Source organism: Peromyscus leucopus, chromosome 6 (assembly GCF_004664715.2).
Source record: "Peromyscus leucopus breed LL Stock chromosome 6, UCI_PerLeu_2.1, whole genome shotgun sequence".
NCBI lineage: Eukaryota > Metazoa > Chordata > Mammalia > Rodentia > Cricetidae > Peromyscus > Peromyscus leucopus.
In genome coordinates, this window is record NC_051068.1 from 57,865,659 (window position 1) to 57,882,091 (window position 16,433).

The following is a 16,433-nucleotide window of genomic DNA, read 5'->3' on the forward strand; positions in this document are numbered from 1 at the left end:
CTGCATATGTCCATTGACAAAAAAGCAGGATGTACCTAAAGGTTTTCTTTTTTTGCTCTAAACTTTGTTTTTAACTTTTATTGATTCTTTGTGGATTTCACATCATGCATTCCAACCTCACATTTCTCCCAGTCCCCTTACATCCACCCTCTGCCCTGATAACCTCTCCCTGCACCAAAATAAAACAAAATTTTAAAGAAAAATTCAAAATGAGACAAAACAAATAAAATTAAACAAACCTAAAGTTTTAAAACAGGTATGGTTTTAAATAAATCACTACAATGTTCCTTGAAGGAATTTCACCAAGACGAAAGAGCAGTGGTTGTGTTCCAAGTGAACATTATTATAGCTTCATTAAACTAACCAAGAGTTCACGGCCTGGATTTAGGATATGTGGGTAAAACTCAGGACTATATCCTAGAACAACCTACCACTGGATCTCAAACACCTTCAGTTTCTAAAATCCTATACAGTGTATCAAATGAGTGCACTGAGTAAATATGGACTTATTTAAATTCTGATATATATATATATGTGTGTGTGTGTGTGTGTATGTGTGTGTGTATGTATGTGTGTGTGTGTGCATATATATGGTACTAAAACATTGCATAGACTTACAAAAACATAACCTCATTGTTAGAAAGAAACAAATATTAAAAGTTAGAATTTGTTTTAGTGCATTAAGAAAACAACAAATAACCACTAAATACCATATAATCTAACAAACATACACAGTTATTCATAGAAATAGCTTAATCTTTAAGCATCCATGTTAAGATTCCTTATGATATCAGTATTTATTTCTCAAGGTTTGTGACTTATTATTTTCTAAAGACAATCATCAGAGAAAATTAATTAATATTTTTATAGAAAATTACAATTAATAACATTTAGTATGTCTTTTATAAACTGAAAAATACAATCATAGGAACACAAAATATGCAATTTGTAAAAAATAATTTTTCTGTACTTCCATAGGAAATGCACTTGGTTGGCCTTACATGTATTTCAAAAATGTTTTCTAAAATTAGAAAACTATTAATATTCTAACTATTAAAATATTAACATCAGAGAAATTCTTTTGTTAGAAGACCATAATTTTGTGTATATTTTCTGCATTACTTATCCAAATAAGTCTAGCCTTCAGAATAAGAAGTAAAGTGACAAATATCAACTTGCTAAAAAGCCAACTACAACAGAAGGATTAGTCTTTACAAGATTATCATAATTAGTATGGTATTAGTAAGACCAAAGCATTATGGCTTTCACAGTTATATAGCACAATAATAGAATATATTGCCTAGATATAAGTATTTCATTCCCAAAATAATTATGGCCTCATTTACATACAGCTCTCAAGTTGCATCTTGCAGCGTTGTGTATCCATGGGAAACAGAGTTAAGTCCAAAGGGCATGAAAGAGTAATAGACAACCTGAAGTCAAAAGCAGAGAAATTGGAATCATTGAATATACTTTTCTGTGGCATACTGATTTGAAAATAAAATACAAATATACAGGAAGTAAATATAAAAGGATACCTCATGCTCACAAGGACGTCTCCATCACGAAAAATAAACAATAGGATGTTTTCTTGGGTTACATCATGAAAATTGGCACTTTTTTCATTTGCAAAGAATAAGTCAGGCTTCCACAAGCACTTGTACATTGTGGGATCTACTGTCAGTGCATCTGAACCTCTGAAGTCACTAGGGAGCTTGAGCCTGGGGTCGTTCCATTTCTGCCTCAAAAAAATGTTAACTCTATAGTCCTGGAGGAAAAAAGCGTGTTGCATACTGATATACTTAGTTGCTTAAAAATAAATAAATAAATGCACGATATGTGTATGTTTATAGATATTTTAACAACAAAAGTAATTTTACTGTTAGTAGCAAACAAATAACTCTACTTGGCTGGGTGATAGCATTACCTAAACATGAGAAATTCTAAAGATTTCAGTTATTCTCCCTGCTCCCAAGGTAGGGTAAAACTAAGAATAGATAAGAATCAGAGGAAAAACACTTCTATTTGTCTTTTGTTAACTAGAAAAGCTAAAAATAAAATGGTGAACATACGTGACTACATATATACACGCAATAACTCTACACACACCATTGTGCCTTGATACTAGTAACTGATTCCAAGATTTCATGTGGATGTCAGAATCTCTATATAAAATTGCATATAGCCTATGCAATCTTATATACATTTAAACTATTAGTTGTAACACTTAATACTATGCAAATGCTACATGAAGAGTTGTTATAAAGTATAGTTTATGGAATAGTGAAAAGAAACAAAAGTCTGAACATGTCCTGTGTAATACGCATTTTTTGGTCAAAAACCCATTTGCACAAGAATGAACACATATACAGAACTCATATTCAGAGGACTGATATATATTCTTCTGATGTTTAGAGAAATCAGTTCATAACTATTCACTCATGTGAGCTATTATAGAGCCTGAAGCACATAGTAAAATGATATTTGGACTATTTGAAACAGACCAAAATGGATACAAAATTTATAATCTCAATTTATCCTTCATTTACGTAAATAGTGAAATAGTTTAGTCAGTTATTAGTTCATGTTCAGAAACTTCAGTTCCACAAAATTGTAAGAATCAAATTTTGTTGGCATTTAATACTAAAAATATATAAACAAAGAAACCATATGGGATCACCTAAAGTATTTTATATTTGCCAATGAGTATGGCTCTCTGACTAGAAACAGTAGTGTATACTTGTAATCCCAGAGCTTGGGAGGCAGAGACTCGTTGAGGAGGTTACATAATGAGTTCCAAGCTAACCAGTGCTATAGAGTGAGATCCTATTTAAAAAATGAGAGAGGGAAAAAAGAGAGGAAAAAGGGTGGGGGAGATAAAGTTCTGGCACAAAGTGGACCATCAGTGTACACTAAAATTCACCGTTGGTGACTTTCACTTCATCTACTATACTCAGGATGTATACCACAGTATTCAAGGCATAAGTTATATTGGGTTTCAAGACCTTCTTTATAGTCATAATTCAAAGTTCATATTTTATCCTTCCAAAGCCTTTTGGATAATGAACTGACTAGTGAACTTAAATTCTAAATCCAGCTAAAGAAATAGAAAGAAGTGATAGATCACTTTTATTAAAAACTAAAACCAATGCCTCTCTACAAGGTATAGATATATATATGCTTTATGCATATACAAATATTTTAAAACATAAGCTGTAAGCATGAACTCCAGTGCTTTGGAATAATTCTTTTGTACACTGGTTTAATAAAATGCTAATTGGCCAGTAGCCAGGCAGGATGTATAGGTGGGATAAGCAGACAAGGATAATTCTGGGAAGAGGAAGGCTTAGTCAGGGACACACCAGCCCACCATCAGGGAGCATCATGTAATGGCACACAGGTAAAGCCATGGAAAATGTGGTAACATATAGATCGACAGAAATGGGCTGAGTTTAAGTGTAGGAGCTCATCAGTAGTAGGCCTGAGCTAATGGCTGAGCCATTTTATTTAATGTAAGCCTCTGTGTGTTTACATGGTGGATGCGAGTGGGAGAGATTTGTCCCAACCACCGGCAGGCCAGGACACAGGAAATCTTCAGCTACATTCCAGAAAAAAAAAAAAAAAAAAAAACAGGAACTTTACTCTTCTAATCAGTTTGTTTCTGTACTCAGATTCTATTCAGTATTTGGAGAAGGGTAAGACACTGACTAACTGTGAACTTACCTAGGTTAACTACAGCTTGGGGAAGTACCATGTCGTCAACTCATCTCTATCAGCAACTGCCACTGGATGTTTGTAAAAAGTTGTAACAAACTGACATAATAGGTATGCCAGCTTCATATAAATGACCACTGTGTGTTCTATAAACATACTGAAATATCACACTGTACCATGTCAATGTGAATTGGCACCAAAAAATGATTTCAAAATTCAACATATAAATTAAATCTTAAAAATCATATGCCGATTGCTAAGAAGTGCCATGTCAAGCCAGCTAAGGATTATATGAACATGTCTACACGTGTCTAAACACCTGACCTTACAGTAGCAGTACTGAAAAGGGAAGACTCTTTTAACCAAATGAACTTTGACCCAGATGGAGTAAAGGAGCCTTGTCATTCAGAATACAAAGACTGGCAGTACAATGTGCTACATTACTACATTAGCACAGAGGCACACATGCATATGTGAGCACACACATTCACTTGCTCACATACACCTGCATGTATCTGCATGCATATATAAGTCTAATGGAAATTAAATGATTATTTGCTACACAACTGTGACAACTCCAAGCTTCCAGAGACAACGATGCTCCTAACAAATCTTTGTATCTACTCCACACAGTCATTCATGACTTCTTCTTCAAGAGCAATATATCTCACACTAAGTCAATTTCTCATAAAATTTTGATCATTGTAATTTACCTAAGCACATGGTGTGATTCAACTTGAGATCATATTGAGCATTCACAGACATTCCATTTCAAATTTTTTACCATCCCTGACATGATCTGCCCAAATCTTTGACATTATAAAGTTATACGTTCAAAGATGATTTTAATCACATTCTTGAACTGCTGTGCCTTGAAAAGGGACACCATCACATCATTATGTATTTAAACTCATAAACTCAGTATGTATTCACTGTACTATTACAGACAATGCATTCTTAAGCAGGATCCATTTAAGAAATACTATAGTTCCATGTTCAGTCGATGACACTACTATGAAACTACCCTGGATGGTGTCTTCTTTTAATTATTTAGTGATTTATTTGTTTATTGGTATGCTACTGTCACATCATTTTATACTTATTTCTTGTGCAGAAAGCATGTTTAGTGAGGGCACATTACAAAAACAAATACATCTAATCATCAGAGATTTTCAAGGCTACCTTTTACTGGAAAGTAATGTGTAAGTGTCTCATTTTGTTTTGCCTTTTGTATGGAGGCTAGGGAACTGAGAGGTAACCTTGTAGCCACCTGCGCTCACATCTTCTTTCTCATACCTTGGTACAGCTACCATGGTATGACATATGAACACTCAGTTCAACTTCAATTATTATTATTATTATTATTATTATTATTATTATTATTATTACTACGGGTTTTTCGAGACAGGGTTTGTCTGTGTAGCTTTGTGCCTTTCCTGGAACTCACTTGGTAGCCCAGGCTGGCCTCGAACTCACAGAGATCTGCCTGGCTCTGCCTCCTGAGTGCTGGGATTAAAGGTGTGTGCCACCGCCACCCGGCCACAACCTCAATTATTTTCCTCTATTTTTATTACTTTTTTATGCTGTGGGATGTTCTGTATGTCCTGTGGGAGACCGTTCTCGGGTTCCTCGTGACTTTACCCAGCAGGTCCGCATAGAGGACCTGAGTGCAGGTGTCTGAGATGGTCTGCACTTGGCTGTGCCAGGGGATGGTCTGTATGGCAAATGTGTTGCTCTGATTGGTCAATAAATAAAACCTGGTTGACTGTGGCTAGGCAGGAAGTATAGGCGGGACTAACAGAGGGGAGAAATAAAAGAACAGGAAGGCAGAAGGAGTCACAGCCAGCCGCCACCAGGACAAGCCGCATGTGAAGATACCTGGTAAGCCACGAGCCACGTGACAAAGCATAGATTTATAGAAATGGGTTAATTTAAGCTATAAGAACAGTTAGCAAGAAGCCTGCCATGGCTATATAAGTCTCTGTGTTTACTTGGTTGGGTCTAAGAGGCTGTGGGACTGGCGGTTGACAAAGATTTGTCCTGACTATGGGCAAGGCAGGAAAACACAAGCTACAATTTTATACCTCAAATCATTGCCAGAAGTAGGAATGAATGAAAAATAGAGAAAATAGCATTTAGAGAGTACCTTGTATTTATAGAGAATCTTCCATCGTCTTTTGTGGACAGCTTCAAGAACTTCCCTAGAATATTTCTAGATTAAGGAAGCTGTATTTTACTTTAATATTAGATTTTCCTATTTTAGTAGCCTAGTACATACGCATAAAGAGACAGCAATTTAAAAAACTCATTAGCATTCTGTACACTAAAACAATTACCTTGTGGAATATGTCTGCCAATTTGCTTACTGCTAATTAATTTTATGGATACTATATCAATATTTCATAATAACATTCAAGATAATATCTGGGAGGGATTAAAGCAATGCTAACCTTTAATTAACTTCAGCATACTTTGCATAATTACAGAATAAGCTGCCTCTAATATTTTGGGTTGAAGTTCAGAAATTTATTATGCATTATACTGAAATTTCCACACACCAACTGGTACTTCTGGAAGCACAGTTTAAAGTTCTACCAGTTTCCAAAATTGTAAGGCTAACTCATGCAAAATTAACCTTTTAAGGTTAATAATTAGAACAGTTTTAAAAGTGTTTCTCCTTGTTATTTCTTGAATTCCTTTCAAAAGTCTAATCTACAATTCTAAACAATTCAAGATGCATTTATGATGCTTATTAGTACACCAAGTTCAAAGCATTTTTATCATCAGACACTGGCAGAATACAGAGAAAATTCCCGTAAAGTATCAGGAACTTTGAAAAAACAATCCTTCTGTAGGGAAAATGAGGTATCATGTAATGCTTGCTCTCCACAAATGACTTCTCAAATATTACACCTATCTGGAAACAGAAGGCAGCAAGTGACACCCAGACACCGTCTGATAAAAATCTCTCTGGAACAAAGTGGGGACAGTTGGAGAGCAGCTAGCATATGAGGTGAATGATGCAGAGAAACACTCTTTAAGTATTAAAGAAAGACAGGAAGCTTTGAACAGGAGGAGAGCAAGATCCTTAAGGTACCTTAGCCCACAAAGAGGAGGTAGACAGAGTTTAAATGGAGAAAGTTTGAAGCACAGTGTAAAACAGAGGAAAGCCTCCGAAAATTCAGTCGTGCCTCTCAGAAACAAATAATTCGTAGGGGAGAGTGTTGGAGGCTGGTGCAAGGAACAAATTCCTATGGCAGCCACAGCAATGGGGGAAGGAACGGACCAAAGGAAAATGAAAAAGATTCAGAAGCATAGCCAACAGCATCAATGAGCAGGCCTGCGCTCAGACAGGGACCATGAGGTCTGCACACCATCTAAGCGGCAGGAAAATCTCTCCTCTCAATCTTGATCAGGGGAGAGGGAAGAGGGAGTTTTATAAAGACCCTTGTTGAGTCCACAGCGGGGTGGCTGTAGGAGAAAAGGTCCCTCCTCTCTCTGCTTGGCCCACTGTGGGGATCCAAGACTACTCTGAGGGTGACCTGCAGGATACATTAATCTTAAATAGAAATAAAACTTAGTCAGAACTGTGTACAGAATTCCACATATTGCAAATCTCATCTGAACCACAGACTAGAGTGTGACTCACCAGCTTCCTATAAGAAAAATGAACAACAGCAAATGCTTAAACACAAAAGCATCAAAGGCATACAAATGGAAAGTCGGACATAACCCTTTCTAATATCTAGAGACTGAAAGATGACCATAGTTCTACCACCCACTGCCAGTTCCAGGACCTGAACTTTCTAGGTGCAGCACAAACAATACAAAGACCAATACAGAAAGGGTGGCACCAAAAAGCTGCTGCTCTTATTGGAAGACACCAACCCACATGCACAGAAAACTAGAAGAAAGACTGCATAGAAACAGGTTCTGCAAGTCTGCCTTGGGGAGTGACCAAACAGAGAAGAGTCTGCACTTGCCAGCCAAGGGAATTGAAAGAGACATTGTGTACCTATGACTAAGCAAGGACCATAAAATCAGCACCAGAGATCAGACAGGTAATCACAAAGATTCTACACCAACCAATCAAGTTACTTCATAAGAAACAGTCTATACCTGTGCCCAAGCAAGGGCCCACATATAGACAGCAGTACCTTTACATAGAGGAATGACCATGGAGAACGATTCTAACATCAGAACATGAGTCCCAGTGGATCAAATATCTCAACACAAAACCAGATATACTGAACCTGATAGAAGAAAAAGTGGGTAATAGCCTTGAACACATTGGCACAGGAGACAACTTCCTGAACAGAAACTAAGATCAACAACTGACTAAGGGGACCTCATGAAACTGAAAAGCTTTTGTATGGCAAAGGACACCATCAATCAAACAAAGTGGCAGCCTATGGAATGGGAAATGATTTTTATCAATTCTACATCTGATAGAGGACTGATACCCAAAATATACGAACAACTCAAAAAACTAGATATCAACAAAACAAATTATCCAATTTAAAAAATGGGATACAGATCTAAACAGAGATTTTTTAATAGGGGAAACACAAATGGCAAAGAAACACTTAAAGAAATGTTTAACATCCTTAGCCATCAGGGAAATGCAAATCAAAACTACTTTGAGATTACATTTTACATCTGTTAGAATGGCTAATTTGTACATAAGTGATGGCTCATGCTGACAAGGATGTGGAGCAAGGGGGACACTTCTCAATTGCTGCTGAGAGTGCACACTTGTACAGCCACTCTAGAAATCAATATGGCAGATCCTCAGAAAGCTAGGATTCTATCTACCTCAGGATCCATCTATAACACTCTTTGACATATACCTAAAAAACATTCCATCCTACCACAAAGACACTTGTTCAACCATGTTCATTCAGCTCTATTGATGATAGCCAGAACCTGGAAACAACCTAAATGTCCCTCAACAGAAGAATAGATAAACAAAATGTGGTACATTTACACAATGTAGAACCACTCAGCTGTTAAAAAAGAAACAAAGACTGACATCATGAAATTTGCAGGCAAATGAATGAAATTAGAAGAAGAAAAAAAAAACTTCCTGAGTGAGGTAACTCAGACTCAGAAAGATAAATAAGGTATGTATTTACTTATAAGTCGATATTAGTTGTTAAATAAATGATAATCAAACTACAATCCATAGACCTAGAGAGGTTAAATGAAGGGGAAGGATCTAAGAGGGATGCATGGCTCTCCCTGGAAAGGAGAAACAGAATAGATTTTACAGGCAGAGTGGGGGCAAGTAGAGATGGGAGAGGAGATCAGGCGTGGGGGAGATGAAGCAGAGGAAGAGAATGTGGTGAAAGACAACTGGAATTGGGGGGGGGCATTTGGGAGTGGTGTGGAAACCTAGTGCAATGGAAAAAATTACGTTACTCTAAGTGATAAGCCCAGGACTATGGAATCATAGATTTGTAAATGCAAATCTCCATTCTGTACCATAAATACTTTGACTAAGAGCTAGTTCCTTAGCCTTCTAAACTTAATCTCCTCTGCTTCAGAAAAACTGCTGTGCCCAGTGTAATTAATTTAGTTTGTGCTAGAGTGTGTTCACTGGTCTAAATCTCTTAATGACACCTCACCTCTAAGTGACAAGTGTCAACACACTGCTAACAGATTTTCTTAGCACCTCCTGTACCTTTCTTTACTGAAGATCAACTATGATAAGATCAACTATGATAAGTTCACTATAGAACATAAACTTTAGATTTCTTTGATGATCCTTTTTTTGTCTTGCATAAGTGTGTAGTTGTGAGTGTGGGCACATGTGTATCTGTGTGCATGTAATAATCAAAGGACAGCCACAAGTATCGATCCTCAGAGCCATCACTCCATCAGTATTTTTCTTTTTGTTTTTGTTTAGGGCTGTTTCCCATAGGTCTGGAGCTTACCAAGTAGATGAGAGTGGCCATCTAGTAAGCCCAAGAGATTCCTGTGTCTCCACCTCCCAGAGCTGGGATTACAAAGGCATGCAATTGTGTCCGGCTTTTTTAACCCTGGGTTTTTCAGATCAAACTCAGGTACTCATGCTCCCTTGGCAAGCATTTCATGGACTAAACTATCCTAGCTGCTTTATTGTCTTTAACAGATACCTATTAAAGTAATATTCCAAAGAACAACTCCCCAAACTGGAAGTTTTCTATTTCATTGTCTCACTCAATGTATCATTTCTTATTATTATATTTTATTGTTTTATTTTGAAAGAACTTGAAAGATACTTTTCTATTAAGTAAATAACTATATATTATTGGGTTTCAATACAAGCTATATCAAGGTCATATATCTTTTAAGAACATTTTAAATTTTATGATTCAAATTAATAGTTTGGTTTGATACTCATTAAAAATAGTAATTCATTAGTTGGTAAAATTTGATTAATGTTTAATGCAAAACTAAATAATTACTAGTTATTGATACTCCAAATGCTCTATATTAAGACAACTGTCTTTGAAATCTTTCATTTTTAATCCCTCAATCACAATAATTATAGTTCTATCACTTATTTTGTGATAAACAAATTTCATCAGAAACAGACCACTTTATCAGTGAGGAATGACTTAATTGTAAGGTACTTGGTGACAAATAACTACTCATTGTTCATTCTAAATAACTCCCTGTTATTCATTATTTGGAAAATGGATGTTCTCCAAATTTTCAGTACCAATTAACACTCAAATTAAATTGTTTCTCTAAGGCAATAAAATTTTCCACAATGAGACACAAAGCCAGTTATATTTCATTAACAATATTTTAGTAGAAAGAACTATTTATCTTTATTTCATAAAATTATTATGAAACTCTTCCATGATACACTATTACCTGCTTTCCATATAAGTAATCATTAATGCATTAGCTTTCTTTACATTGTGATAAAAAATAAAATTAGTATGCAAGGAAGTAAAAAGAACCAACTCTTGCAGCATCTGGCAGCATTATAATTAAGGTTCTGTCAATGATTGCTTAGAAACATGGCCCGCACTGATGCCAAATACAGACTTTTGTGAGACTAAAAGTTTCCCATGAGAGTTGTTCAGTTGTGGAAATACTAATTAAAGCTATCAATTCATATTTCAGTGATTTTTTAAAAAAAATACCACTTTTTAATGTTTTTTAGTAAGTTCCATTGAACACTGTTTTATTCGTATTTACATTTCTCTGGATCTAAACCAATTACCTGTTTGTATTTGTAATTTTTCACTAAGACTACTGAAATCAGACTACAAATCCCATGAGGTTAGCATCTTTCTCCATTCTTATTATAAGAGCATGATACTTTATGCAAATTCTAAGCAAATAGAAATATATTGTTCACAGTTCTGAGCTTAGAAGTCAGATGAAGGTCTGTTCCTCAAAGCAATTTCTTGATTTGTCCAACCACAAGCTGGAATGGGAAAACAAACTCACTCTGGTTCCCTTCACTGGGTTTGAATTCCATTATTGAGGGCTCCACCTTAAGTCCCTTTCAACTCCCAAAGTCCCCCCATCTTAATGCTATAGGCCTGGGGTTTAGTTTACATGTATGAGTTTTGGAAGGGCCTGAAGAGCAGGAAGAGAGCAAGCAGAAACTTGCTAGGACTGTGTGTTCGGGAAGTGCTCAATATACTTCTGTTAATGACAGGAGAGAAGAAATGATGCCTTTGACAGTTTGACAGATTCTAAAGTTTAACATGTGTCATGTGTCAGACTTACTTTCCACCCTATGCATTAACAATGATGAGTTACTAGAAAGAGAAAACCAAGCTTACACTATTCACATTCCTAAAGCATTCAGTGTTCTGACCTATGGAGTTTAATCACCAATGATAAATGGTATAGTTGTGGAGAAGAGGTCAAGAAGAAAGTACCCATGAAAACCAAATTTACTCTCTCAATCTTTTTATACTAAAAGAATAACTTTGCCAAATAGATAATATAGTTTTAAAGATTTATATTTAAATAGAAACCCTTATAACTTCTTAGTGGGATTTACATTAAAGAGCTATTTTAGAAATTACTCAGTATAAATCAAGTGAGATACTTGGCACATATAGAGTCAGACATCATTGGATAGGCCTCTAGCAGGACAAAGAGCAAGTTTTATTTAATCACATTTCTTCCAGCAGGATTTAGGCCTGTGAAAGTATTCTTTACAAACATTCAGAAACCTATGTATTAGTGTCCTATTTTCTGTCATAACAAAACAATCAAAAATGTCATGTAAAACATCATAAGTTCAATATCTTAGACAGAAGACCAAAATAACCAGGTGAAACTCTAGCTTTCTGTCCACAGGGCTGGTTTCTTCACAGGAATTGAGGACATAATTTCTTTCCCATTCTTTCAGCTTCTAGTAGCTGTCAATATTTCTTAAGTCATGGCCCATCCACATGGTATTCCAATCCATGTTTCCTCTATTTCAGTTCTGCTGAATGCCTCTGATCTTCCTGTTTCTCTTTTATTATGGCTCTCGTGGATACACATGAACCACTACAATGAACCTGCCCATTCCTTTTCTTAAGATCATGAATTGAACAGTATCTGCAACAGCTCCTTTTCCATGAACACCATCATATCCTCTTTGTTATGATTAGGACATGGGCAGCATTGGTATACCATAGGGTAAAACCTGAAGATTAAGAATATGAAAAGAAACAAGGGGGTGGAGATATGGTTTGTGGTGATATTTTATTTGTGATGAAATGTGGTGATATTTTATTTGTATGTTATTCCTATTTCCCTGATCTCTAAAGCTTTCACCCCTATATTTGGCTCTGTGTTTTTTATTTAATAAGACCGCTTAGAAATTCATCTACAATCATTCAGCAGGGAAAGGCATTTGCTGCCACATCTTCTGACCTCAATTCTATCCCTAAAAACCACATGGTCAAAGGAAAAAGCCAACACCCTCATAATTTCTTCTGGCCTCCAAAAACATGCTGTAGCACACACACACACACACACACACACACACACACACACACACACACACACACACAGAGAGAGAGAGAGAGAGGGGGGGGGAGGGAGAGAGAGAGAGAGAGAGAGAGAGAGAGAGAGAGAGAGAGAGATCTTTGTTCTAAAAAGAAACAGGAAAACTCACTTATGATTTCTGATTTTACACCTACGATGAAAAGCAAAATTGATCAAGATGAAAATAAAGAAAAATTGATACAAGTGTGTCTAATACTATTAAAAAATAAAACTCTGCTGGAAAACCAATAACAAAAATATAAAGAATAGTACAGTAAGGTGGATTTTAAAGAATGGATTTAAAAATAGATTTTAAATCTAAACATACAAGAAAAGATAAAAGCAAATAACAAAGATGAGCAATTGGAAGGAATTAGAAATAAGCCCTTTAAGCCGATCCCAAACATGATTTTCCTTTTCTTGACAAGCACAGCTGTGTTGCTCAGGATGATTTGAAGTCTATTATTAAAACAAGGGAAAGTCATGCAGCAGAATGGCATAGAAAGGCTGACAGGATCATGAATTGTAGCATAGCAATAATTCAATATAATTACAAAGGAGGACTAAGGAAAGAAAATGGATTGTATAAACAGGCTTTTATTTCCATGAAGGAGCTCTTGTGTGTTGCTGATTGGACAGAGTGCTCATGCATAGACTATTACAATCAACTATGATACCCAATTTTCCACAGTGGGTAATGGTTCACTTTTCATTTAAGGAAACCCATTGTCTTAAGTAAAAAGTAGGAACAAACAGAAAAAATCAGCAACTAAGTGTGACTGTAGAGCAGATGTTCCCTAGACAACCTTCTCATTGCCTTAAGTGCTCTTACTTCATTTGCTACAAATAGTACCACAGAAAGTGGTGAAAGAAGAATCATTCCTTCTGGCAATTTCATATTGGGGTGGTAATATTCACTTGTTAATTTGTGTGATCTTGGTATTAATGTTAGCAATTATCACTTATGGCATCGGTAATGATAGCTTATGCCAATAGGAGGTAGCAGAATGCAAGCAAGCCAGACAGACACTGGAAGTGGGAACAACAAGCCACAGAATGAGACCCCAGAACAGGCAGGAAGGGCACAGATCCACAGAGATAAGTGACAGTATGGGGAAGACTGATGTGGTGGCAGTGTTTCCTTTACTATGAAACTATGATTTGCAAAAAAGTTGGGATAACTTTCAGTTTAGGCAGCGGCATCCAAAATAAAAATAAATGAATGAATAACATGGGGAAAATGCCACCACCCAAACACAATGCTAAGAGAAATGACAAAGGCTGCCATGCCATTTTTATGCACTGGAGGGAAGAGTTGCGCCTCTCCTTTCAGAAGCTACCCCACATCTGTCTGCCACTTGACTAGTGGCTATCAATGTCCTATCCAGCCCTCAGCTCCATGTCTTGCATTGAGATTTAAGTAAGCAACTGCCTGTCTATCCTGAAAGAAGCCTTAAAGTGAGTGAAATACTGGGCTTCCAAAATGTTAAGGTTTCTTTTGTTTTGGCAGATTCTTGAAGGGAAAGTTTTAGTCCATTAATTAACAAGCAGCGAGTTCACATCAAAGTTATTGCACCTTCTTTAGCACTTGGAGATGTTCTATCATTTGTAAAAGTAGGACAAGCAAAAGGTGATCACCACTGGGACTTTAGAAGGCTTGAAAAAATAGTCGCTCCGTGTTTTCCTCTCTTTGGTTTGTAAGGTATCACATAACAGGGGCCTGAGAGGATCAAATTCAAGTCTATTGGTGAGAACTTGAATATTCAGCATCACACAGTCATGATTATGTAGCCAACATGCTGATGGAGCTGATCTTTCTGCTTCCCAACTTCTTGTTTGGGGAAGAGTTTTGTTTCTATTAGCTTGCTTTTAATAAGCAACCTCTGACACTCTTACCCATATGTGAACATCCTCTTTTATGACTCCAGAGTCAGCTCTATCATTTTTGAGCACTGCTCATCATAAAAAAAATGGACTGTTCTGTCTAGCTCCATTTTTTCCTTAGAAGAGATTTTGTGTGTGTGTGTGTGTGTGTGTGTGTGTGTGTGTGTGCATGTATGTGTATATTTTCCTGTTAAGCAACACTACTTAGCAAATAGCCAGAGTAAGTCTATAAAATATGACATCCTCAGATGACATACCTCTAAAATTTTGTAGGTACTTAAGCCAACACTGTCAAGGGGAAAATACAACCCTGACAGTGTAGAACAACTTCACTTGATAGATGCAGCTCATAGTCAAACATTTGGGTTATGTCACCTACTGAGTGATGGCACAGGAAAAAATAAATCAGTGATGAACAAAAGATCGTTTAATTATCTACCTCCAGACTTTATAGACATGTTTTTAGAGGTGAAATAAGCAACATGAAGAGTCAGGATATTTCCAAGGGAAGGCAAACTTTTGAGAGCAGGGTTTTAGAATTAGCTCCATGGGCCAAGGCAGAATGCTAAAGTACAAAGTGGAATGCAAAGACCAAGTAGACCAAACAGATCCCTCAAAATTTCACCTCCAAAAACCATCTCTTATTCTTTTACTCTTGTGAAATGAAGAGCTTGTGTAGATGAAACATCTTTTAAATGAATGAGCACTATAACCTTTCTCCTAAGTGACAAATGACAGTATATTTTAGAGAAGCATAAAACACTGTTGTAGTGACCTAGAATGTGTGTATCTATGGCACTTAAGTATGAGACTTGGATTCAGTTCCAAAATCTTTTAAATAGTTCTCTCTCTCTCTCTCTCTCTCTCTCTCTCTCTCTCTCTCTCTCTCTCTCTCTCTCTCTCACTCTCTCTCTCTGTCTAATATATATCTGCTTAGGAGCTTAAAATATGCTGAAATATGTACTTCAACAACAACAAATCCATCACAATTGTTACTATAACTGTCAAAAAGTAAACACAACACAAGGTTGTTCTATTATAAAAAATATAATATCTCTACAGCTAAAAATAAAGGAGTGACTACTTTAGATCATTCTTTATGTAGCCTGAGATATTCTGGAAGATTATGTGATATTGTAACAGTTCTACTACCATTACAATCAAACCTATTAGCATCACTTAAAAAAATAAGTATCTCAAAAAATAAAACAATAATACAAAACAAAGGAAAATGTTATTTTTTCCTCCCACTTAAGTATTACTTCAGTGTTTTGTTTGTCAAAAAGGGAAGATACTACCAGAATATCTGCTTGTCTAAAACCATGAACATACCGTAGATTTTATTGAAGGATTTTTTTAAGTTTACTTATTAATTCAAAGTTTATTTTTTTTTTCATTTTACACACTGCCCACTGTTCCCCCTCCCTCTCCCACTCCTTATTTCACTCCCCTCCGATCCCACCCATTCCTCATAGGGAGTAAGACCTCTCTGGGGTAGTCAACACAGGCTGGCATACCAAGTTGGGGCAGGTCCAAGCCCCTTCACCCTGTATCAAGGCTGAGTAAGGCATGGTACCATAGCGAATGGGCTCTAAAACAGCCAGTTCATGTACTCAGGATGAGTCCTGGTCCTATTGTCAGGGGACTCACAAACAGATTAAGCCACACATCTGTCACCCTCATTCAAGGGGCCTAGTGTGGTCCCATGCTGGCTCCCCAGCTGTCAGTCCAGAGTCTGTGGGTTCCTACTAGTTTGGGTCAGCTGTCTTTGTGATTTTTCCCATCATGATCTTGTCCCCCCACCCCACCCCTTTGCTCTTATAGTCCCTCCTCCTTCTCTT

General features: G+C 36.6%; 1 protein-coding gene across 1 annotated transcript in view; it reads right to left on the reverse strand.

Annotated features, from left to right (window-relative positions):
- Glrb (glycine receptor beta) overlaps positions 1 to 16,433 on the reverse strand; it is a 71,985-nt gene that overhangs the window by 18,459 nt on the left and 37,093 nt on the right. Inside the window, exons 5-6 of the mRNA XM_028880126.2 lie at positions 1,539 to 1,768; positions 1,351 to 1,433 (exon numbers count right to left, since the gene is read on the reverse strand). Coding sequence (XP_028735959.1) covers positions 1,351 to 1,433; positions 1,539 to 1,768 — 313 coding nt within the window. The remainder of the gene's footprint in view (positions 1 to 1,350; positions 1,434 to 1,538; positions 1,769 to 16,433) is intronic.